Genomic DNA, 24963 nt, shown 5'->3' with positions numbered 1-24963 from the left:
CAGTGACCACATCCAAAATGGCCGCCGACAGAGCTTCAGCCCATAAGAGCCAGCAGATTTAGCCCTAAAAAAATATGGCGGTACGCGGGTGGGAACAGGTATATCCGCGGCCCATCTCCAAGATGGCTGCGCACTCTGGCTTCTCTCATATTATTTAAAGTGCCCTTAGCAAACATGGCGCCCACTACCTTCAATACGCATGTGCGACAGTGGAACGCCCCAGAAAGGTCCTTCGTACTCATATAGGTGTCCTGCCAAGTGCCTGCTCAGATTATGACCAGAAGGAGCCAGTCACTCCGTCGCCCGCCGGCTCAGAAGTACCAGACACATCGATCCACGCGGGATGGGCCGGGCGAGCTCTGGGAGAGCGGGAACCCCCTGCCAATAGCGCAAGCCCCGCACTGCAGGATCGGCTCAGGCGTTCGCCACGGGCAGCCCCATTCCCGAACGGGAGGGGGAGAGGAGGAACGGGGCCCTCAGGCGATGGCGCATGCTCAGTCGGCGAGCAGCCGTTAGTGTTGCGAAGGCAATGAGCGCGCCCCGCCCCCCACGTATATCACCCCAGGGCGTAGTGCGGCTGCACCGGAAGTAGTTGGGGACTGCGCCGCCTCGCGGAAACCACCTCCTGAGACCGGAAGTGACCGTTTCAGACCGGAAATCGACCCACCGGACAGGAAGTGACGTGCCCCAGGACACGCCAAGTTCCTAGCGCCCCTCACTGATGGGGGGGCAGCATGTGACCCCCCCCATCTCAGGGGCAGCACCAAATTACCCCCCCCAGGGAGGGACCCCTCCTCCCCCCCCAACCCCCCCCCAGAGCCCTTCCCAGGGAGGGACCCCCCGCCAATCCACCCCACCCCCGCCCCAGCAGCATCTCGGCCCCTGGTGTTGGTGTCACTGGGCACAACTCGAGGTAACTGGGGGGGACCCTGAATGTCGGTAAAGCCCCCCTGCCCTAGGCCTGAGCGAACCAAGCCCCCCCCACCATGTTGAACGCTTGTAACCTGACCGTTCGGGGAGGGGGGGGGGGACGTGCTTCAGCTCCTGGAAGATACTGCAGCACAAACGTGGGTATCAGCAGGGACCCTGCGTCCAGGGGGCGCGTGGGCTGAGCCGGGCCAGTCTCCTTGCGCCGCTTCGGGATCTCAGCTGAACTCTGCTGGCTTCTCCCCCCTGCTGTGTTCAGGGGGGTAGGGCACAGCGGGCAACAGACGCCCCTGTTGCCCCCCTCGGGCACTCTGGCAGCAACACGGGGAACCAGCCCTCTCCCCCCCCAGGGCAGAAAGACGCACTTTATGGCACAGCTGTTTATTGAGGCACCAGCCCAGTTCGGTGTGCGATGCTCCCAGGCTCCCCCCGCCCCCGGGACACTGGTGGGGCCGGCTCCTGTCTACCCTGAACAGCGCTGCAGGCGGGGGCTGGGCGCTCCCCCCACTTCTCATTTCAGTTTCCCGCCGAGCAGGGCCCTGGATCCTCCTCTCCGTAACCAACGCCCGCAGCCACCCGACACCTTCAAAACTTGCCAAAGTACAAACAGAAAAGTTGATTAAAATCAACATTTTATCCAGAGGCTTTTCAGTTCCCTCAGGACAATGGGCAGGACCCCCTAAGCCATGATTCAGGCTTCATGAACCCCAGTGAAGTCAGGCCAGCATAGGATGGGGGCGACACTGAGATCTGCCACGATTCTGGAACTGGGCCTGCGGGTTGGGAATGAGAGGCACCAGCTGAGCTGGGCTAGCAGGGGACTACAGATGGGGAGCCAGGGGCACTGGCAGAGCTGGGGGGCAGGACTGGGCTGGCAGAGCTAGTGGGTCGGGGTCCCAGAAGGCCTGGTGGGAGCCGTTGCTCAGGGCGCTGCGAATATCGTCACTGGGGTCAGAGACTCTAGTCTAGTGGATTCATCATTGCAACGGCCCCCCCTGGGGAATGAGACTGAGGGGGACCCCAACCCAGCCAGGAGCAGCGGCCCAGGACAAAGACTTACCCAAATAGCTGGGAGGCTCCTGGGCTGAGGCCGAGTGTCACAGAGCCTGCAAATCAAACAGGTGAGTTATGTCCCACTGCAGAAGAAAAAACCCAGGAGTCCTGGCTCCCAGTCCCCCTTCCCCCACTGTAACCACTAAACCCCCTCCCCTCCCAGAGCCAGGGGGAGAACCCAGGAGTCCTGGCTCCCAGTCCCCCCTGCTCTGACGCCCCAGCCCCCACTCCCCTCCCAGAGCCAGGGAGAGAACCCAGGAATCCTGGCTCCCAGACACCCCACCCCACCCATTCCTAACCCACTACAACCCCACAGGTTGCTGGAGCAGGCTAGGTTGTCATTAGCAACTCTGACCCAATCTGGAGACCACGGGGTCAGATCCATCCAGCCAGGCCCTGGGTGCCCCCACCCGCATTAGCTGAGGACAGATGGGTTCTGGCCACCCCACATTACCTGTATCCCCTCCCCTCCCCACCCGATCCCCAAGGAAGCAGGGTCAGTATAAGTTGTGTTATTTCATGTGAATCCCAACCTTGAGGTGGGAGCTCCTGTCGAGGAACAAGTCGTCACCCCCTGCTCCCCAGATCGGGGCCCCCCAGCCCAGTCCCTCTATTCCCAGCAGTGCTACCGACACTGCCTGCCAGGGAGAGCCCCCACTACCCCCCATCTCTGGTTTCCCACTCCTCACCCTACCTCTGCACTGTTCTGGCCATTGGCTCTCTGTCCAGAGACCCCGGGGGTCTCACCATGCTGGGCTCAGGTCAGAGATAAACATGGGGCAAAAATCCAGCTGTGGGGGAATAGAGGAGAGAGTTAAAGTCCTGAGAGGGGACTGTGGGCCGGGAGCGAAGGGGGAGCCCGGGGCCGCGGGCCGGGAGCGGAGGGGGAGCCCGGGGCTGGGCCATTGCTCAGGGCGCTGCGAATATCGTCACTGGGGAGTCGGAGACTCTAGTCTAGTGTTTTCATCATTGCAACGGCCCCCGGGAAGGGGCCAGGGGAGGGGGGGCCCAACAGAACCAGGAGTGAGGGGCTGGGGGCCGGGACTTACCCAGATGCCCCACAATCCTCAGCTCCAGCGCCGCACATCACGGCCGCCTGCAAATCACCAACATGGCATTTATACCCTGCCAGGGCGAGAACCCAGGAGTCCTGGCTCCCAGCCCCCCAACCCCCACTCCCCTCCCAGAGCTGGGAGAGAACCCAGGCGTCCTGGCTCCCACCAGCCCCCACTCCCTTCCCAGAGCCGGGAGAGAACCCAGGAGTCCGGACTATCTGGTCTAACTACTACACCTCATGCCCACATTCCCTATCACCCCATGGGCGTCTCCAGGTTGTTTTTCTACCTGTTGTTTTAGCTCCAGGGCCCTGAGTCAGCTGGGCTGGGGCCGGTGAAATCCACCCTCTGCTCCAGTTAGTAGGAGAACATCTGCCCCTGTCCCGCCCACAGCTGGAAGAGAACCCTGGCGTCCTGGTTCCCAGCCCCCCCTGCTCTAACGCACCAGCCTCCCAGAGCCAGGAGAGAACCCAGGAGTCTGGACTCCCAGCCCCCACTCCCCTCCCAGAGCCAGGGAGAGAACCCAGGAGTCCTGGCTCCCAGCCCCCCAACCCCCACTCCCCTCCCAGAGCTGGGGAGAGAACCCAGGAGTCCTGGCTCTTAGCCCCCCTGCTCTAACCCACCAGCCCCCACTCCCCCCCCCCCCCCAGAGCCGGGGAGAGAACCCAGGAGTCCTGGCTCCCAGCCCCTCCCCCCGCTCTGGCTCCCAGCCCCCACTCCCCCCCCCCCCGAGCCGGGGATCTACCCCACTCCGGGCAGCCGCTCACCCAGGCCGGGGCTGCGAGGCGGGAGTGAGACACCCCCCGGGAACCCAGGCGTCCGGCCCCTCCCCCCATGGCTCTGTCCCGGCCCGGCCCGGCGCGCAGAGAGACACGTGCGCTCGCTGCGGGGCTATTTATAGCGGGTCCTGCCCGGGCCGGGGCTGCCCCGGCGCTGCCTGATCGCGGGCCCGGCGGCCCTACAATAAACACCGGCCCTGGGGGGGGTCGCGGGGGGTCCGCGCGACCCGCCCGTAACAAGCTCCCCGGTCCGGGCGGTACTGCCAGGACCCCTCTGCCCACACCCAACATGGCGGCCGCAGCACCGCGGGGGCGGTGCCCTTAACAAACATGGCGGACCCACGGGGGCGGGGCTGTTTCTAATGGGGGGGATGGGGAGCAAGCAGCAGGGGGCTTCCTGGCCTTTGCCCCCGTCCTCCAGCCCGGCCCTTGCCCTCCCCAGGGGAAAGGGGGCACACCCAGAACTGCAACTGGGGGGGGGCAGCTGCCAGGTCTCCCCTGCTGCCCCCCCTCGCTGCTGGCCCTCACCCCACAGATCCTGGGAGAAGGGCCGAGGGCAGCCCCGGGCCCCGCTCTGCAAGTGGGGGATTTGGGGTGTTTTGCAGCAACATGGTGCACGTGCCTCAGTTTCCCCGTGCGCTGCATGTGGAACGACATGGGGGTGGGGTTGTTGGTGCTGGGGACCAGGGGTGACCTCGCCCAGCAGCCGGGACCCCAGACAGCGGCTGGGAGGTGGGGCCCCCCCATGCAGCTCAGGTCCAGCCAGGGGGGAACAAAGAAGGGGGGGGCAGTGTCCTGGGACCAAGGACAAAGGGCAGAGGAGGGGCTGTTGGGGGAGGGGACATGGGGGCTCAGCTGGCAGGGGACAAAGAGCAGCCAGAGCCCCCCTGGCCGGGCTGAGACCCACCTGCGCTGGGTGACACTGACTAGCCCTCCAGTGTGATGCTGGTGGAGAGGCGCTGCAGGCTGGGGATTGGGGGGCTCCCTCTGGGGGGACTCCAGCGGGGCCAGAGTGAGGGGGCTCCTTGGGGGTTCCCAGCAGAGCCAGGCTGCTGGAGGCTCAGAGGGGCAGCCCAGGGATCTGACCCCTGAGACTCAGCAGCCGCCCCAGGAAGGGCCGTCACGGGTGGGGGTGATTCTCAGGGGCCATACAGAGCTGAGAGAGCCCGGGGGGGGGGGCGCTGGGAGCCCCCAACAAAGCCCAGGTTGTGTGTGTCCCCGGCAGTGCCAGAGGTGCTGGGGTAACGACCAGGCAGTGGGGTAACAAGGTTGGGATTTCTGCTGCACCAGGAGCCGGGGGAACCCCCCCATATTAGAGAGTGTAGCCCACCCTGGGGTCCCCCCAATGGCGGTGCCCCTGACTCCCGACCCACAGCTGCCCTCCCCCTCCATCCCTGTCTTGGCCCCCAAACTCTCCCGCAGCCCTGGCAGTGCCCCTCTGACAGTTCTTTGTTCCATAGAAACCAGACATACGAAAATCCCCTGACAGGCCCATCTCACCCACCCCCTGCAATCCCAAGGCAGGATCCTTCCCTCCGGCCCACGCCCCGGGGCTCTGCCCCACCTGATCTGACATGTTCCCAGCTGCAGGGCTCCCAGCCCCACAAACCCATCCCAGACGAGGAGTCCCCTCGCCCAGCTCGGTCACTTCTCCGAACCCCCTGCCCTCCATGTCCAGGAGGTTTTTCCCGCCAGCAGTTACAGGCAGCTGGGCAGGAAATTGAAGCCTGGTCCCGTCGTGAAGCCCCTCAGCTGGGACTCAGTTCCCAGCCCCCTAGGGCCGGGATGTCGACCCATTTACCATTGTGGGCCACATGCAGCCTGCCCTTAGGTCGGAAGAATCCCAGGCACGGCTACAGGCTGGGGACCGAGCGGCTCGGCAGCAGTTCTGCAGAAAAGGACCTGGGGGTTACAGTGGGCGAGAAGCTGGATATGAGTCAACAGTGTGCCCTTGTTGCCAAGAAGGCTAATGGCATTTTGGGCTGTATAAGTAGGGGCATTGCCAGCAGATGGAGGGATGTGATCATTCCCCTCTATTTGGCATTGGGGAGGCCCCATCTGGATACTGCATCCAGTTTTGGGCACCCCAGTACAGAAAGGATGTGGAAAAATTGGAAAGAGTCCAGCAGAGGGCAGCAAAAAGGATGAGGGGGCTGGAGCTGAAGGAATGGTCAGGCCACTGCTAACGACGTGAAGTGAAGCTGAGCCAGAGGCAGGCCCTGCCTGCAGCCACTGGCAAGGAGAGGGCTGAGGCTGCAGCCAGGGACGTACCGAAAAGGTGCTGGGCACCAGGTATCAGAACAACCGCTACTCGTACATGCCACACGGGGACCGGGAAACAGGCTGCCCCAGCCCCTGGCAGGGCCAAAGGGGAATGGGATGGACAGGGCTGTTTTCTTCGAACCAACATGTATGAGGTGAGGCAGCACCTCACTGTGCAGAGGGGCTGCACTGCGTCGAGGGGCTGCACCGTGCTCTGTTGAGGGGTTGCACTGCGCTGTGCAGAGGGGCTGCACTGCGCTGCGTCGAGGGGCTGCACAGAGGGGTTGCACTGCGCTGTGCAGAGGGGCTGCACTGCGCTGCGTTCAGGGCCTGTACCGTGCTGTGCAGACGGGTTGCACTGCGCTGTGTTCAGGGCCTGTACCGTGCTGTGCAGAGGGGTTGCCCTGCGCTGCGTCAAGGGGCTGCGCTGTGCTGTACAAACTGCACTGCGCTGTGCAGAGGGGCTTCACTGCGCTGCGTCGAGGGGCTGCATCGTGCTGTGCAGAGGGGCTACACTGCGCTGCGTCAAGGGGCTGCACTGCGCTGTGTTCAGGGCCTGTACCGGGCTGCGTCGAGGGGTTGCACTGCGCTGCGTGGAGGGGCTGCACTGCGCTGTGCAGAGGGGTTGCACTGCGTTGCGTCGAAGGGCTGCACTGTGCTGTGCAGAGGGGCTGTACTGCAATACACCAGGAGTGCTGTGTAACGTGTTTGTACCCGTGTGGGGCTGGCCTAGGGGGCAGTGGAAAGTCCCGCCCCTGACTGAGCCGAGTCCAGTGCCAGGGGGCTCACAGCACCTGGGACTCCCACGCCGGGGAGCTGCAGCCTGTTTCTCTGACAGTACAGCTGGCTGCTGCCTTCGTACCTCAGCAGGGTCTGTGGTCGCTGGGGGACTCTGGACCAGCGCCCTGCAGAGCCGGGGCAGCAGGAAAACGCCCGCAGCCGCCCGAGAACGACACTGGCAGAGCGGAGCTCCACCCTGGGGGCGTCCGACAGCTGCGGCCGCTCTACTGGCTGCCAGACTCGGGCAGAGTCCCCGCGGTTCCTGGGGGTTCCCGCCCCGGGGGGCTCCGGCGACTCAGCCAGGGCCAGGAGCGCCAGCCGCATCGGTACAAAGCACCGGCCCAGCCCAGGACTGGTCCCCAGCCGGGGGTAAGGGCACCGGGAAGGAACAGTTCAGGGCCGGGGCCAGGGCCCGGCTGTGTGTTCGTGGCCAACGGTGGAAGCAGGAGGATTTTCAGTGTGGTGACGCTCGGGGGGACACCGGACCCAGCAGGCTCCTGACCGGGACCCTGGAAGGTCGAGAGCCACTGGGCTAGTTCACTCCCGTGGGGCCTCTGGGGTTTGGGGCAGGAGGCTGCTCCACTGGGGGGCTTGGGGGAGGCTCCTTGCTGGGGGGGGGAGGCTCTGCTCCAGGGGGCAGAGGGAAAACTCCAGTTGACCAGCGAGGAAGCAGCCCAGCCCAAGCAACCCAGGGAAATGGAGCCCCCCCATGCCCCCCCCATAGCTCCTCCTAGAACCCCAAGGCCATTCTGAGCCCAGAACACTGGGCAGGCCAGGAACCCCTGTAATCTTCTCTCACACGCCTGGGGGTCACCCCTGGCTAGAGGGGGGGGGGGAAAGGGGGTTAGTGCTAGAACAGGTGGGGCTGGGAGCCAGGTGGGACAAACCAGGCGATTTTGTGTTTGCTGAGTACTGTGTGCACCTCAGTTTCCCTGTGTAACAATGGGGGGAGGAGGTTGTTGCTGCAGAGGACCAGGTGTGACCTCCCCTGACAGCCTGGAGATTGGGGACCCAGGAACAGCCAACAATGGGCGGAGGGGAGAGGGGTCTGGGGACTTGCGCTAAGGGTCACTAGGCCTGAGACCCTGGAGATCGGGGGGTGTCACTCCCGGGGGGGCCCCCAAGGGGCCCACGGCAGAGCCAGGCGGCAGGAGGCTCAGAGGGGCGGTCCTGGGGGGCAGCGGGGCCTAGCCCTGGAGAGCGAGCGGACCCCCGCGAAGGGTCATCACGCTGAGGGCTTCCTCCCAGGGGGCCAAGTCGGGGACAGCCCCTCCCCACAAAGCAGCAGCAGCTTCTGGGTTCTGACAAGTCTTTTAATCCATCCTCAGGGCGAGGTTCCCAAAGCCGCCCACGAGCGCTGCCCCCCAGCACCCACTGGCCCAGCCCAGCCCGGCAGGGCCCTGGATGCTCCAGGCAGACAACGAAAAATGGGGAAACGCACAAACCCGCCCGACGCTGGTAAAACCGGCTCCAAGCTTGGTATAAAAGAAAGGACATCGGGGGGGGGGCCCTTTTTTTTCAGGATTTTCTCTTTTCCTATAAAAACACAAACTTGCCATGAGTGGCAGGGAGCGGGGGAGGGGCCGCAGCAGCCTGGCCGGAGCCAAGGGCTCGCTCATGTTCAAATTCTTGCAGGACGGGGAAGGGGATGGGGTCGGGTCGGCGCTGGCGCCAGGTGAGGGGGCCCAGCCCAGGGGTCGCTGGTGGCAGGCTGGGATCTCCCTCGGTTAGGGCCCAGCTGGGATCAGGGCTCCTCGGTGGTGGATCCCGGGACTGCTGGTGGCAGCGCTGGGATCCTTCCATTTGCGCCAACGAAGGCCAGGGCCCATTGGTGGCAGGGTGGGCTACGCCTCACAGCTGGGGGGTGAGGTGGGATCCTTCTCCCACAGCAGGGCAGGACAGGGGGGAACCCTGCTATGCCCCCCACCGCTCCAGTCCGCTCTTCCAATGGTTCTCCCGCCCCTGTCCCGTCCCTCCGAAGTCTGGAGGGCTGCAGTCCTCAGGGCAGGGCCAGGGCCTGGGCCGTCTTCTCCATCCTCGTCGGCTCTCGGGGTCGCGTGGAAATGAAACGGGGGGTGGGGGAGAGGGCTTAAAACCACCAAAAGAAGGATGACGCGGGACGAGGAGTGTCGAGGACGCCCCTTATCGGGTCTGCTCGACTGTGGGAGGGAGAGGAGAGGGAGGTTAACGGCTGTGCCCCCAGGGAGCCCCCTACGCCCTGTCCTGCTCCCCCTTGGCTCCACAGGGAAATCCCTGGAAGAGCTCTCGGTCTTTGCACCCCCAGCCCTAGATTCCTCCCTGGGCTCCCCCCACTGGTCTCCCCACCACCCCACCAGTTGTCCACGTCTCCTCCCCAGGGATGCGTGCGCAAGCCCCTCCCCGTAGGGGTCCTGGCCCCCCGGCACTCACTGTAGGAGGAGATGTCGATCTCATCGGGCAGCTCGCTGATGTTCACCTCGAAGCGATCCTGCACGTCGTTCAGGATCTTGGCGTCGTTCTCGTCCGACACGAAGGTGATGGCCAGGCCCTTGGTGCCGAACCGCCCGGCGCGCGCCACCTACGGGGATGGAGGGGGTCAGAGCTTTGCGCTGCTGGGGGGATATCGCGCCACCCAGCCCCCCTCCCCTCCCAGAGCCGGGAGAGAACCCAGGAGTCCTGGCTCCCAGCCCCCCCTGCTCTAACCACCAGCCCCCACTCCCCTCCCAGAGCCGGGAGAGAACCCAGGAGTCCTGGCTCCCAGCCCCTGCTCTCACCACCAGCCCCCACTCCCCTCCCAGCACCGGGGACAGAACCCAGGCTCCTGGCCCCCTGCTCTAACCACCAGCCCCCACTCCCCTCCCAGAGCTGAGGAGAGAACCCAGGCTCCTGGCCCCCTGCTCTAACCACCAGCCCCCACTCCCCTCCCAGAGCCGGGGACAGAACCCAGGCGTCCTGGCTCCCAACCCCCCTGCTCTGACCCCCCAGCCCCGCCGCAGGATGGGGTCCGGGGCCCGGCTCACCCGGTGCAGGTAGGTGTCGGAGTCCTCGGGCATGTCGTAGTTGAAGGCGATGTTGACCCGCTCGATGTCCATCCCCCGCCCGAAGAGGTTGGTGGCCACCAGGATCCGGCGCTGGAAATCCTTGAACTGCTGGTAGCGGGACAGCCTGGGGGGGCGGAGGGGGGTTGTGTCTGGAGTCACTGTCTGCCCCCAAACCAAGCCCCCCGGCGGCCCTGCCCCCCATTGGCAAAGCCCCCCCACTGCAACACTAACCCCCATATTCCTCGTTTGTCATTGTGACCTTGCACATGAAGTGGGCCCCACGCAGTCCCGGGGGCCGGTAACGAGCAGCTGAAGTCCCTCTTCTAACGAGCACATTGCTAATGCCACGCGCACGCTACGGGAACGGGCTGCACAGCCGGCACGGGCAGTGCCCAGACGCCAGCCAAGGGAGGAGGTACCAGCGCCCGGCCGGGGGTTCAGAGTCACAACCCAAAACCTGCCTGGTCTGCAGGCAAGGAACGGAGTTGCACCACGCCGCTGGGGGGGGTCACTAGCCAGGCACTGAGAGAGACGGCCCAGGCGGGGAGTTTGGGGGATCCTGGCGCCCCTCACCTCTCCTCCTGGGGCATGCCCCGGTGGATGGCGATGGCCGGGAAGTTCTGCTCCACCAGCAGCTGGGCCAGTGCGATGCAGCGCTGCACTGACTTGACGAAGATCACCACCTGCGGGGGAGGGAGGGGTGAGCGAGGGACAGCACTGCCCGGACGCCTGGGTCCCCTGCCCGGACGCCTGGGTCCGCGGGCGCTACCTGGTTGAACTCCAGCACGTCGAGCAGGTCGAAGAGCTTGCGGTTCTTCTCGTTGTCCTTCAGCTTGACGTAGTATTGCTGCAGGCCGTGCAGCGTCAGCTTCGTCTCGTCGTCCACGAAGATCTCCATGGGCTGGGGGGGCAGAGCAGGGTGAACCCCCCGCCCGCGCTGGGGGAGAGACCCCAACATCCCTCCCAGGGCCCCCCGGGGAACACCCAGCCATCCGCCCCGCTCCCATGGCCGATGCTGACAGCCTGGACTCCTGGGTCCCAGCCCGAGCCCCCAGCGCTGCGAGCCGTGCGGCCTGTCGGGTCCTGGCTGGACACCTGGGTCCCAGCCCGAGCCCCCAGGGCTGCGAGCCGTGGGGCCTGTCGGGTCCTGGCTGGACACCTGGGTCCCAGCCCGAGCCCCCAGGGCTGCGAGCCGTGGGGCCTGTCGGGTCCTATCTGGACACCTGGGTCCCAGCCCGAGCCCCCAGCGCTGCGAGCCGTGCGGCCTGTCGGGTCCTGGCTGGACTCCTGGGTCCCAGCCCGAGCCCCCAGCGCTGCGAGCCGTGGGGCCCTTCGGGTCCTGGCCAGACACCTGTGTCCCAGCCCCAGCCGTGGGGCCTGTCGGGTCCTGGCTGGACACCTGGGTCCCAGCCCGAGCCCCCAGCGCTGCGAGCCATGGGGCCCATCAGGTCCTTCCCAGACGCCTGGGTCCCAGCCCGAGCCCCCAGCGCTGCGAGCCGTGGGGCCTGTCAGGTCCTGCTGGACGCCGGGGTCCCATCCTCTCATTCTCCAGGGCTGAGCACTCTAGGGAGCCCCATTCACCCTAGGTTGCTCTGCCCAGGTCAGGGTGCACCACCCCCACAGGCAGTGCGTGGGGGTCCATGGGGAAAGCACCCCACTACTCTCCACAACCCCCCAACCAGTGCCACAGGCCTGATCACCCCCTGCGGGGGATCGTGGGGAACAGCCCCCCAAGACATAATTCCTCCCCCTCCCCACCCCAGCCAGCCCACAAGGAGGGCAAGGTCAGACGCCAAGCTGCCAACGCCCAGAGCATGCTGGGAAATAGAAGGCAAGGAAGGGGCTGGAGCCACCTAGGTTGCCTGCCTTCTCTGGTGCCAGGTGAGATTCCCCAGCATGCACTGGGCTTCCAGCCATGAGGCAAGCATTCTAGGCATCTCCCCTTGACACAGCTCCCAGCATGCACTGGGAAATTTCCCAGCATTCACCTGTCTTCCTGGGCAAACCCCAAGCCTGGGAAAATGCCCTCCCCTTGTCGTAGCTCCCAGCATGCCCTGGGTGAAGCCCCCCTGGGCCATCTAGGGGAGGAAGGGTTCCGATTAACCCCTTGCCTCCCGCACCCCACTGGCCCCCCGTGAGCCCCAAACCCCCCGAGTCCGGTTCCGAAAAAGGATAAGCCGGATCCTGGCGCCGCCGAGTCTCTGCGAGCCGCCGCCGGGGCCGTCTCCGCTCTCCACGCTGCTCTTCGCCACAGGGGGGCGCCGCCGGTCTCCAGAGCGCCGGGGGGGCTGGGACGGGGGTGGGGGGTCTCTGGCACTGTGCGTGGTAGGCGGAGCACTCACTTGCCTGGGTGTATGGGGCCAGCTGATCCGGAGGCCGCGGTGCCGGGCAGGAAGGGGGGGCGGGGGGGAGGGCGGGAAGAGGGGGCGCCCTGCGTTCCGCGCCGGGGGTGCCGAGGCTAGCGTAACCCGAGTGATCTTCCGGAAGCTCTGGGGGCCTGTGCTAGGGGCCGGTCCGGGCGCCGCGGGGCGCCGGGGGGGCTAAGAAGGTAGAAGGGGGTAATTACGTCTTGCATGAATTTGCGGCAGACGGGGCGGATTTCCTTGCTCAGGGTGGCGCTAAACATCATGACCTGCTTTTCATGCGGGGTCATGCGGAAGATCTCCTGGACGTCCCGGCGCATATCTAGGGGGAGGAGGAGACGGGGTCAGCAACGGGGTGCTCGGACACCCCCCAGCCCTGGGAAACCTGCCCCACAGCCCCCAGCTGGGCAGGGCGGGGTCAGGAACGGGGTGGCTGGGACATCCTCCACCCCCCCAAAACGTGCCCCTCAGCCCCTAGCTGGGCAGGTCAGGAACAGGGTGAGCCCAGGGCGGCCAATTGCCCCCAGGATAACCTGCCCCTTCTACTCTATAGGGCCCCCCATGTACCTGTGGTGCCCCCCCCCCACGCTCACTGGGGCCCAGGCGCGCATCCCTGCCCCCCCAGCAGCCCCCCCGCTCACCGAGCTGCTCCAGCATCTTGTCGCACTCGTCCAGGATGAAGTGCTTGATGTGTTTGAGGTTGAGGCTCTTGTTGCGCGCCAGGGCCAGAATCCGGCCCGGCGTCCCCACCACGATGTGGGGGCAATTCTTCTTCAGCACCTCCTCATCCTTCTTGATGGACAGGCCCCCGAAAAACACCGCCACCTGAGGAAAGGGCAGGGTGAGCCCTCCGCTAGCTGCCCCCAGCACCCCCGCCTGGCTCCCTGCCCCAAGCCCCCTGCTGGCTACCCCCTGCGCCCCAGGCTGGCTCCCTGCCCCGAGCCCCCCACTGGCTGCCCCCCGAGTCCCCCAGCCTGGCTCCCTGCCCCCCGAGTCCCCCAGCCTGGCTGTCCCCCGGCGCCTCAGCCCTCACCTTGACGCTGGGCATATACTTGGAGAAGCGCTCGTACTCCTTGCTGATCTGGAACGCCAGCTCCCGCGTGTGGCACATCACCAGCACCGACACCTGGGGGACAGGGGCGTTAGTGCAGAGGCCCCCCCAAGCCCTGCCCCACCTCACCTGCTGCCCCTTGGCCACCCCAGGCAAGTTCCAACCAGCCCTTCCACGCGCCCCCCCCCGCAATGGTCCCTTCCAACTCCCCCCATCAGTCACCAATTGGTCTCTCCCCAACTCCCCCACCAGTCAGTCACCAACTGTCCCTGCCCCCCAAATGGGCTCTCCCAACCTCCCCAGGCCCTTCCAGAGGGTTCCGCCCCCCAACCCCCCAAATGGGCTCTCCCAACCTCCCCAGGCCCTTCCAGAGGGTTCCGCCCCCCAACCCCCCAAATGGGCTCTCCCAACCTCCCCAGACCCTTCCAGAGGGTTCCGCCCCCCAACCCCCCAAATGGGCTTTCCCAACCTCCCCAGGCCCTTCCAGGGGGTCCCGCCCCCCAACCGGGCTCTCCCAACCTCCCCAGGCCCTTCCAGGGGGTCCCGCCCCCCAAATGGGCTCTCTCAACCTCCCCAGGCCCTTCCAGGGGGTCCTGCCCCCCAACCGGGCTCTCCCAACCTCCCCAGGCCGTTCCCGGGGGTCCCATCCCCCAACGGCCTCTGCCAATGTCCCCAGACCATTCCCAGGGCATCCCACCACCAGCTGAGCTCTCCCAACCTGCCCAGGCCGTTCCCAGGGGTCCCGCCCCCCCAAATGGGCTCTCCCAACCTGCCCAGGCCATTCCCGGGGGTCCCGCTCCCCCAACCGGGCTCTCCCAACCTCCCCAGGCCATTCCCGGGGGTCCCGCCACCGCAAATGGGCTCTCCCAACCTCCCCAGGCCCTTCCAGGGGGTCCCGCCACCGCAAATGGGCTCTCCCAACCTCCCCAGGCCCTTCCAGGGGGTCCCGCCCCCCAAATGGGCTCTCCCAACCTCCCCAGGCCCTTCCAGGGGGTCCCGCCCCCCAAATGGGCTCTCCCAACCTCCCCAGGCCCTTCCAGGGGGTCCTGCCCCCCAACCGGGCTCTCCCAACCTCCCCAGGCCGTTCCCGAGGGTCCCATCCCCCAACGGGCTCTGCCAATGTCCCCAGACCATTCCCAGGGCATCCCACCACCAGCTGAGCTCTCCCAACCTGCCCAGGCCGTTCCCAGGGGTCCCGCCCCCCCAACCCCCCAAATGGGCTCTCCCAACCTGCCCAGGCCATTCCTGGGGGTCCCGCCCCCCCAACCCCCCCAAATGGGCTCTCCCAACCTGCCCAGGCCATTCCCGGGGGTCCCGCTCCCCCAACCGGGCTCTCCCAACCTCCCCAGGCCATTCCCGGGGGTCCCGCTCCCCCAACCGGGCTCTCCCAACCTGCCCAGGCCATTCCTGGGGGTCCCGCCCCCCCAACCCCCCAAATGGGCTCTCCCAACCTGCCCAGGCCATTCCCGGGGGTCCCGCTCCCCCAACCGGGCTCTCCCAACCTCCCCAGGCCGTTCCTAGGGGTCCCGCCCCCCCCGGCCGTTCCCAGGCCCCGCCCCCTCACCTGCCCCGTGACGGGCTCCAGCTGCTGCAGCGTGGCCAGCACGAACACGGCCGTCTTGCCCATGCCCGACTTGGCCTGGCACAGCACGTCCATGCCCAGGATGGCCTGCGGGATGCACTCGTGCTGCACTGTGGGGGGGAGGGGGGGCAGGGTCAGCCGGGGCTCAGCCCCCCCTGCTCCGACCACCGGGCCCCGCTCCCCTCCCAGCCCCCCTGCTCTGACCTCCAGACCCACTCTCCTCCCAGAGCTGAGAGAGAACCCAGAAGTCCGGGCTCCCAGCCCCCCCTACTCTGACCACCAGGCCCTACTTCCCTCCGGGAACTGAGAGAGAACCCAAGAGTCCTGGTTCCCAGCCCCCCTGTTCTAACCACCAGGCCCCACTCCCCTCCCAGAGCTGGGGAGAGAACCCAGGAGTCCTGGCTCCCAGCCCCCCCCCCCCCGCTCTAACCCACCAGCCCCCATTCCCCCCCCCCCCCAGGGCCAGGAGAGACCCCAGGCACCCTGGCCCCTCCCCCGGGTGGGACCCAGGCGTCCGGCTGACCTTCCGAGGGGTGCTCGAAGCCGCAGTCGACGATGGCCCGGAGGAGTTCGGGTTTCAGCAGAAAGTCCCGGAAGCCGGAGCTGTGGATGGAGACGTAGGACCCCTTGACGTCCTTCTTGGGGGGCACGTCCACCCCGTCGCCGGCCGCCTGGTTCTCCACCTCGTCATCCTCATAATCCAGCAGCTCGTTATCCACGTCGTTCTCCGCCATGGCGGCGCCGGAGGGGCCTGCTGAGACTGGGGGGGTGGTGGGGTCAGGCGGCGCCAGCCACCCCCCATTGCCCACTCCGAGCCAGCCACCCCCTGCCCCCCATTGCCCAGTCTGAGCCGGCCGCCCCTGCCCCCCATTCCCCACTCGGAGCCAGCCAGTCCCAGTTAGGGGAATCCTCTATCCAGCTCCTAACATCTCCATGTCCCCCTCAATAGCCCCCCCCAGTATGGGGTCCAAGTTGGGTCACTCACAAATCCCCCACTGGTGCTGAGACCCCAAATCCCCCCCTTCGTCCAGCAGCCTTGGCTCTGCAGACATGTGGAGCACACAAGATACCCCCCATTTCCTAACCCCTGAGGAGCTGTGCGGGGGGGGGGGGCAATCGACTCCCAGCCACCCCATGACTAACTCGGGGGGTGTCCCTGCCCCCCCCCACATCCACATGAGCCCACCCCGCCCTGGGGAGCCGCGCGTGTACCCCACGCGCCCACCCCGCCCTGGGGAGCCGCGCGTGTGTACCCCACGCACCCACCCCGCCCTGGGGAGCCGCGCATGTGTACCCCACGCACCCACCCCGCCCTGGGGAGCCGCGCGTGTGTACCCCACGCACCCACCCTGCCCTGGGGTGAGCAGGCTACAGAGAAGTGTTTTGGGGTCCTGCCACCCCTCTCCCAGCACCTGGGGGGCTGTTTTCACACACCCCATTTCCCCCAGTGCACAGCTCTGTAGAATCCAGACCCCCACTATAATGAGGCGCAGTCGCCCCCCTAGATCCCACCCAGTCGTGGGTGCCAGCGTTCACCTCCAATGCAAGCCGTGGCTAGGGGGAGGCGGGAGCCGAACCCCCCAGCAGATAATGGGGTGCAGCCATGCCCCAGAAGCCCCACGTTGAGGGCACGTCCCTGTGCGACAAGCAATCCCTGGGGTGCAGCCATAGCCCCCATAGCCCCCAAACCCCACCGCTGTCCAGCAAACTGGACCCCACTCGCCCTCTAGCTACAGCCTGCGATGCTGGGGGGCCCAGTCTCTCTATTGTCCCCCCCACACACAGTGAAAGCCAGGACGCCTGGGTTCTTTCTCCAGCTTGGGGGGATTAGAACATGGGGGTGCGCTCCTACCCCCCCGACACACAACGGGTGTCTGTGTCCCCAATCCCTCCCCACGCGCAGTACAAAGCAAACAGCAGCCCCGGGCAGGTGCACCCCCAACTCCACCCCCCCATGCCAAGGACTGGGGGGAGCTGCCTCAGCTGCCCGGGGGGCCCGGAAATATGGAGGGGCCCCCGGCCTCCCTTGCCAGCCACGAGGAAATGGGGCTGTCCGCAAGGGGGGGGGCTGCGTCCACGCCCCCTGCCCTCCATACACCTGCCCAGCCTTTGGGCACCGCCCCCAATTAACTGCCCCCCAACCCCCCGCCCCCTCCCTTACACACCCCACCCCGCCCCTCCCCCACGTGCTGGAGGGAGCTGCACCCCCTTCCCCGCGGCCCGCCACAGGCTCCCCCTGTAGCCGGGGGGGGGCGTCTTAAGCGCCATATTTTTATGTGTTTATTTCACGGCCCCCCCCCAATATCCCTCTGGGGGGCGGCGGGGGCGTCCCCCCTCCCCACCCGGCCGGGCCCCCGGCGGCGCAGGGGCAGGACGGGGCCGATGTTCGCGGATGACGGAGCGGGCCGGGGGCGGAAGAGAGCAGGGTCGACGCCATCTTGGATTCCTGGCTATACAGACGCACAATGGGGAATCCGTCCATCCCCCCCGGGGCCCCTTCCAGGCCGATTATCGGGGTCGGGCGCGGGAAATGGCCCCCGAGACCGGGCCCATCGGAGGGAGAATCGCCCGGAGAAGGGGTATCGGCCCCGCCGGGGGGCGGATGGCCCAAGATGGCGGCGATGCGCGACCGATTCTCGCCGAGGGCTTACCTCCTGCGGGGGGAGGGGCGCCCAAGTCTCCTCCGAGCGGCGGCCGCAGCCAGAAGTGAGCGGCGCCTTCACTTCCGGGATGCGGGGAGCGGAGCGCGCTGCGGCCAGGACCCCGCGCCAGCGCCGGATGGGGCTGCCCTACGCGGCGCCTGATTGGAAAAAAACGCACATACACACAAATGGGGCCATTTGCAGCATTTTTTAATCCCGACTGGGATGGACCCGAGCGCACCGGATTCGCGGCTGCTTCGCGGGTTCATGTTTTTGATCAGGCGACTGAGGGGGGCACATCTCCCCGCAGCAGGACGGGGCGGGGGATTGTTTTTCCCACGGGGTCCTTCAGGCATTGGTGGCCCTGAGGGGAGGGGCTGGGAGTAGTTTGGTTCAGGCTTCACTTAGCCTCTGAGGCCTTGTCCTGGGCTGATGTCACTGGTGCCAGGGGCAGCCCTCCATGATGCCACGTCCCCTCTGGCCACCCTCGTGTGATGCCACGTCCCCTCTGGCCACCCCCATGTGATACCACGTCCCCTCTGACACACCCCCATGATGCCACACTCCCCTCTGGCCATACTCCCCACGATGACATGTCCCCCTCTGGCCACACCCCCCTTGAGGCCACACTTCCCTCTGGCCACCCTGTGTGATGCCACATCCCCTCTGGCCATACCCCGGTGATATCACGCTCCCCTCTGGCCACGCCTCCTTGAAGCCACGCTCCCCTCTCTCACCACGCCCCTGTGATGCCACGTCCCCTCGGCCACACCCCTGTGATGCCACGTTCCCCCAGCCGCACCCCGTGATGCCACGTTCCCCCAGCCACGCCCCTGTGATGCCACATCCCCTCTCGCCACGCCCCTGTGATGCCACATCCCCTCTCACCACACCCCCGTGATGCCACATTCCCCCAGCCATGCCCCTGTGATGCCACGTCCCCTCTGGCCACACCCCTGTGATGCCAGGTTCCCTGTAGTTAGGGGGACCATAGTCCCCTTTTCCAGCTCTGATCCGGCTGTCCCAACTTTTTCGCCAAAACTGGGCATGGGTCCCTGACTTGCGCGAGCAGCACTGCCTTCAGAGCTGTCCCCCTGCCCCAGGCAGCCGGCCCTGCTCTCCGGCTACAAGGCTGAGCGGAGACGTCAGGCTGCCATAGTATTACCACCCTGGCACCTGCACTGCCTCAGAGTCTGACCCATCCTTACTGCCCAGCTCAGCATGGAAGGCTGCGAGGAACTGGAGCGGGAGGCTGTCGAAGCGTTGCCTTCATTTTCCTATCAGCTCCACACAAGAACAGCAAGGAGACGGTAGGAGCGACGGGCACCTGGGTAAATGGCTTGTGAGCGTCGGCCCGCAGGTCGGTGGTTGTGATCTGATTCATGAACACTGCTGGTTGCTGGTTAGGCGAGCTGCAGGCTGAAAGCAGCATGTTCTGGTCTCGTCCCAGCTCCAGCATTTGCCTGCCTTGGAAGAGGGGTTTATTGCACATTGTGTGGAAGCCGAAAGTCCCCCTGAGCCCGCTGTACAGGCCGAGCATTGTGTTTCGATGCTCGGCTGAGCCAGTGTTCACCCGCTGCCCTGACGTCTGCGCTGCAGCGGGCGCTGTCTTCAGGGCTAGGCCCCCCCAGCAAGCAGCTACCCTCCATCATCACCTGGGGTTGCTGCCCGGTGTTGCTTTGGTTCTGTTGTGTCCCTGGAAGAAGCAGTAGTTGGCCTGTGGTCATTTCTGGCTAGAAAAATGTCTCCGAAAGGCCTGTGTCATTTTAACAAAGACCTCCACAAGCAGTGAAAGGTTTTCAAAAGGCCCTTCAGCACTGGCTGACAGCCAAGGGGTATGCGAGACGTGCGGAGCACGTTTCTCCATTGCTCACGGCGGCTGAAATCCACCTCCAGAGCAGGAAACACAGAGACGCTGATAAACGTGTTCATCTCCAAGCGTCAGGATTTTTTCTGAGACAAGGAACAGAAGTGGAACTAGTTTTTGGCAGCGAGGGGGTGTTTGCTTACCCCTCAGTCCCACACGGACAGTTTCTGTTCCACTGACTGGACATCACAAATAATAACAAAACTGGCAACCTATGGTTTCAGCTGCTCGCGCAAAATCCAAGGCAGCATTTGCAGCGTCCTAGCCCCTTTCTCCACTGAAGAGGTGCTGCGTGAGTCGGCCCAGTGGTCCTTTGTTACGCTTAGTGTGGATGCATCAATTAAACAGGGCCAAAAACTGTTCCCTGTTCTGGTACCACATTTTCACCTGCTGAGAATTTGAGAATTTCTGCAGGCAACACCAATACTAACTTTGGGGGTGCCAGGCATTGTGGGAAAAACAATTGATGGCGAAAGCTCCAGGCCAATTTAGGAAGAGATCTTCAGTATCGGGTGTGGTGCACACATTGTGCATGACTGCCTCAAACTGCAGCCGACTGTCCTCCTTTGGACACAGGCTTCAAGCGGATTTTCTTTCTCAAGATAAATGCCCGATGCTGCTACAAAACCTCTTTGACGATCCTGCCCCTCAGCTGTGCCTTCTCTTTGCCAGCCAACACACTGCCACTTTCCGAAACGCAACGGAGACGATAGAGAAAAACGGTTTGTCGGTGACAGACGTTGCGCTGCAAATACGTTCCCTGCCTGTTAACTTCTTGGAGAGGCTTTCCCGCCGGAAGTGGAGAGACTACTGTGCGCTCTTGGTGAACGCGGGCAAATGAAAGGAAAGGAGTTTTGTGACGTAGTCGGCAATTTTTAACCACCTGCCAGGCCTACTTAGAGTGAGACAGCCTTGCTGGAATCGCCACCTTGAATACGTTGGATGAGAATCGTCTCTTTGGTTCAAATTCCATGGTCTCCGGCTGTCTTTCGGACTGGAACCAGCAGAGAACACCCGTCACAGCCAGATACGCAGATCAAGCCAAGGCTGTGGGATTTGTGCTGGGTCTGCCTGGGACCACGGCACCCGTCGAACGTGTCTTTCCAATGAGGAGTGAGGTGCGGTCTCCTGAGAAATCCTGTCAGAAGGTCTCCACCGTGCAGGCTGTCTCGTGCGTTGAGTCAGCTTTGCGCTGGACTGTCTGGCGTTCTAGGATAATTGCTGAAAAACAAGAAAACCTGCTGAAAAATAGATCGTCCGAGAAATGCACCTGATGCCGAGCCCCTTCTTGCCCTGAGGAACGGCAGGAGGAGGAACAAGGCCCGAAGCGGCTGGGTTTGAAGTATAACATATGAAACTGTGGAATATGTGAACGCATCTATACAATGTATGAAACCGCCCTAGCTCCTTCTACCCGGAGCACTGACCCTCTCTTGCCTGGTGTCCCACTTCCGGTTAGGGAAATGTGGTCTCTCTCTTCACCCTTCGCTTTGACTCTGGGCCCTTGTCCTGGGTTCACGGCACCAGGTGTCCACGTGCCTGTGATGCCACGTGTCACTCTGGCCATGACCCAGCACCACATCCCGCGGTGGCTCCTTCCTGGAGCTGGGGAGAGAACCCAGGAGTCCTGGCCCCGTTTCAGTCCCCAGTGCATTAATCGTGTGATCTGTCAGCCCAGCCCAGCCCTGCGCCGCCTCGGGCCACGACGTCCCACTTCCCCTCTGCTTAGTCTTAGCAACAGGCTCCAGGCCTGGGCTTTGGGGCTGCCATTGCCCAGGCCGGATTTCTGCGTCCCAAGGCCAGATGGGACCCCTGGGCCCAGCTAGTCCGAGCTCCCAGCTAACGCAGGCCAGAGCCTGGCTGAGCCGCCACAAACCCCTCCGAAAGCCGGCCCAGCGGGATGGGACCCTGCCCAGAACCTGGCTGAGCCGCCACAAACCCCTCCGAAAGCCGGCCCAGCGGGATGGGACCCTGGCCGGAGCCCTGGCTGAGCCGCCACAAACCCCTCTGAAAGCCGGGGGACCCTGGCCGGAGCACCGGCTGAGCCGCCGCACACCCCTCCGAAAGCTGGCCCGGCGGGATGGGACCCTGGCCGGAGCCCCGGCTGAGCCGCCGCACACCCCTCTGAAAGCCGGCCCGGCAGGATGGGACCCTGGCCGGAGCCCCGGCTGAGCCTGTCATAACCTTAGTCCCAGATTTGGACCTCAGCGTCCAAAATATGGGGGTTAGCATGAAAACCTCCAAGCTTAGTTACCAGCTTGGACCTGGTACTTGCTGCCACCACCCAAAAAATTAGAGTGTTTTGGGGCACTCTGGTCCCTCTGAAAAACCTTCCCTGGGGACCCCAAGACCCAAATCCCTTGAGTCTCACAACAAAGGGAAATAATCCTTTTTCCCTTCCCCCCTCCAGGTGCTCCTGGAGAGATACACAGACACAAGCTCTGTGAAACTACACAGAGTGACTCCCCCTCTCCGTTCCCAATCCTGGAAACCAAAAGCACTTTCCTATTCCCCCAGAGGGAATGCAAAATCAGGCTAGCAAATCCAACACACAGATCGCCCCCTGATTTCTTCCTCCCACCAATTCCCTGGTGAGTACAGACTCAATTTCCCTGAAGTAAAGAAAAAACTCCAACAGGTCTTAAAAGAAAGCTTTATATAAAAAGAAAGAAAAATACATACAAATGGTCTCTCTGTATTCAGGTGATAAAATACAGGGTCGATTGCTTAAAAGAATATTGAATAAACAGCCTTATTCAAAAAGAATACAAATCAAAGCACTCCAGCACTTATATTCATGCAAATACCAAAGAAAAGAAACCATAGATCTTACTATCTGATCTCTTTGTCCTTACACTTAGAAACAGAAGACTAGAAAGTAGAAACTACTTCTCCAAAGCTCAGAGAAAGCAGGCAGACAGACAAAAGACTCAGACACAAAATTCCCTCCACCCAAAGTTGAAAAAATCCGGTTTCCTGATTGGTCCTCTGGTCAGGTGCTTCAGGTGAAAGAGACATTAACCCTTAGCTATCTGTTTATGACAAGGCCACCAAATTGCAGACAGTGGGGAAGCTCACTGGCGGCGATTTACTTCTAGAACTTTAAAATAAACAGATTACTACAACACATGCACCTTTACATATACTACTAAGTATATAACTAACAGACTTCTACATTTTAAGAACACTTTTTAACTACTGGATTCTGGGAAACTTTAACGGGAGAGAGCATCAGCAATTTTGTTAGAAGCTCCTGTGATGTGTTGAATTTCAAAATCAAAATCTTGGAGAGCTAAACTCCAACGAAGAAGTTTCTTGTTGTTCCCCTTGGCAGTATGAAGCCACTTTAGTGCAGCATGGTCAGTTTGTAGTTGGAACCGCCGTCCCCAAACATATGGGCGTAGCTTTTCCAGGGCGTACACAATGGCATAGCATTCCTTTTCACTGACTGACCAGTGACTTTCCCTCCCAGACAGTTTCTTACTGAGAAACACGACAGGATGGAAGTTGTGATCTGTTGCTTCCTGCATGAGCACTGCTCCTATACCACGCTCAGATGCATCTGTGGTTACTAGGAATGGCTTGTCAAAGTCTGGGGCCCTGAGCACAGGGTCAGACATGAGCATCGCCTTAAGCTGGGTAAAGGCCTTTTGACACTGATCAGTCCACTTAACTGCATTTGGCTGGGTCTTTTTGGTCAGGTCGGTCAGTGGGGCAGCGATTTGGCTGTAGTGTGGTACAAATCGCCTGTAGTATCCGGCCAAGCCTAAGAAGGATTGGACCTGCTTCTTGGACCGTGGGACAGGCCACTTTTGGATAGCATCCACCTTGGCCTGTAGGGGGTTTACGGTTCCTCGACCCACCTGGTGCCCCAGGTAAGTCACTCTGTTTTGGCCTATTTGACACTTTTTGGCCTTAACCGTTAGTCCTGCCTGCCTGATGCGCTCAAAGACCTTTTCCAGGTGTAGTAGGTGTTCGGGCCAGGAGTCTGAAAAAATGGCCACATCATCGAGGTAGGCAACTGCAAATTCTCCCAGTCCAGCTAGTAGACCATCTACCAGCCTCTGGAAGGTGGCGGGTGCATTTCAAAGGCCGAAAGGAAGGACATTGAATTCATACACCCCCACATGGGTGACGAACGCTGACCTCTCCTTGGCAGGTTCATCTAGCGGTACTTGCCAGTACCCCTTGGAGCGAAGGGAAAATTTGAGAGTGGGCGGAAAGAAGGTTACTGCGTGGAGAGACACGGGGGCACAAGTGTCAGCTATCCACCAATCCTTCGTTGACCCCAAATTCATCAACCCAAAGGCCAAAGTTACAATTTACCCCTTCATGTCACAAGCTGTAGACTTGCCTACAGCTCAACTGCCTGTCCAGTACAAAGGCTGGTCAGGAATGTGGACTTTTGCAGTCTATGACAATTATCCTATCCCCATGCTACTGGGGGAAGACTTGGCCAACCAGTGTTAGCCCTGGTGTTGCCTAGAGCTACTGCTTCTGGCCATCGGGTAGCAAAGTCCACTAAAGTCAGTACGTACTGCTTTCCTCTGGGCGTCTTTTTTGGGAAAGGGCCCAGAATATCCACAGCTACTCGCTGAAATGGGACCTCAATTATGGGGAGTGGCTGGAGAGGGGCCTTGACCTGGTCTAGAGGCTTTCCCACTCTTCGGCATACCTCACAAGACCGGACATACTTGGCAACATCCTTGCCCATCACCTCCCAGTGGAAGGACTTCCCCAACCGGTCCTTGGTTCTGTTCACCCCAGCATGGCCACTGAGATGATCATGGGCTAAGCTTAAGAGCTTCCCCCAGTACTTAGTTGGAACCACCAACTGTTTTTGCGGCTGCCATTCTTCCCGGTGTCCACCAGAAAGAATTTCCTTGTATAAAAGTCCTTGGTCTATAACAAACCGGGATCGATTAGAAGAGCTGAGAGGCGGTGGGGTGCTCTGTGCCGCCGCCCAAGCTTTCTGAAGGCTGTCATCTGCTTCCTGCTCAGTCTGGAACTGTTCCCTTGAGGCTGGGGTCACCAGTTCTTCCTCAGACTGCGGACTTGGGCTTGGTCCCTCTGGAAGCAATGTAGGTGATGGGGTTGTTTCCGTTGCTGGTGAACCGCTCTCCGCTGGTGCACCTGAGGGTATTTCAGGCTCTGGCTGAGCCTTTTGGGTATGGCTGTCTGTTGCTTCTGCCAGTTGTGGCTCGCTGGCGCCCACTGGCGTTGAGTTTGAAGATGGGGTTGCACTTGCTGGTGCTGGTTGTTGTTCCAGTTCCGGGCCTGGGACTGGAGATGCTGTGGCTGTTTCAGTGGTAGGCATGGAATCCGGGTCCACTACCTCTGTCTGGGTCTCTGGTAACACAGACGGGGCCTCTGTGGACGGCTCAGGAACAGGAATGGGTCTGGAAGCTTGCCTGGTTTGGCTACGTGTAACCATTCCCACTCTCTTGGCCCGCCTCACCTGGTTGGCCAAGTCTTCCCCCAGTAGCATGGGGATAGGATAATTGTCATAGACTGCAAAAGTCCACATTCCTGACCAGCCTTTGTACTGGACAGGCAGTTGAGCTGTAGGCAAGTCTACAGCT

The 24963-nt window shown here is 63.0% G+C and overlaps 1 protein-coding gene and 1 long non-coding RNA gene across 3 annotated transcripts; both read right to left on the bottom strand.

The window, feature by feature from the left end:
• Window positions 1–1292: 1292 nt before the first annotated feature.
• Window positions 1293–3920, bottom strand: LOC127032422 (uncharacterized). Its single transcript, XR_007768791.1, has 5 exons — window positions 3803–3920; window positions 3030–3076; window positions 2670–2771; window positions 1988–2033; window positions 1293–1518 (listed from the first exon to the last, which is right to left on the bottom strand). It is a non-coding gene; the product is annotated as an uncharacterized LOC127032422 (long non-coding RNA).
• Window positions 3921–8896: 4976 nt separating this feature from the next.
• DDX39B (DExD-box helicase 39B) lies at window positions 8897–17632 on the bottom strand. Of its 2 annotated transcripts, XM_050919645.1 has the most exons (11): window positions 17524–17632; window positions 15396–15632; window positions 14855–14982; window positions 13273–13365; window positions 12881–13064; window positions 12443–12561; window positions 10646–10777; window positions 10450–10559; window positions 9856–10000; window positions 9266–9413; window positions 8897–9015 (listed from the first exon to the last, which is right to left on the bottom strand). In XM_050919645.1, the coding sequence occupies exons 2-11, from the start codon at window positions 15604–15606 to the stop codon at window positions 8999–9001; spliced, it is 1287 nt and encodes a 428-aa protein (XP_050775602.1). In that variant the 5' UTR covers window positions 15607–15632; window positions 17524–17632; the 3' UTR covers window positions 8897–8998. The 2 variants fall into 2 exon arrangements, with proteins under 2 accessions (XP_050775602.1, XP_050775601.1); XM_050919644.1 differs by lacking the exon at window positions 17524–17632 and having other exon boundaries at window positions 14855–14977; window positions 15396–15494.
• Window positions 17633–24963: the final 7331 nt, after the last annotated feature.

Source organism: Gopherus flavomarginatus, chromosome 12, assembly GCF_025201925.1.
Source record: "Gopherus flavomarginatus isolate rGopFla2 chromosome 12, rGopFla2.mat.asm, whole genome shotgun sequence".
In the NCBI taxonomy this organism is placed as follows: Eukaryota; Metazoa; Chordata; order Testudines; family Testudinidae; genus Gopherus; species Gopherus flavomarginatus.
This window is presented reverse-complemented; position numbering and strand designations above follow the sequence as displayed.

Coding starts and splice junctions, on each gene's coding strand:
- DDX39B (XM_050919645.1), bottom strand. CDS start 15,606: ATGGCGGAGAACGACGTGGATAACGAGCTGCTGGATTATGAGGATGAC. Junction 10,001..10,449: donor GGCATGCCCCAGGAGGAGAG/GTGAGGGGCGCC, acceptor CCGCCCCCCCAG/GCTGTCCCGCTACCAGCAGT. Junction 9,414..9,855: donor CCGACACCTACCTGCACCGG/GTGAGCCGGGCC, acceptor CCATCCCCGTAG/GTGGCGCGCGCCGGGCGGTT.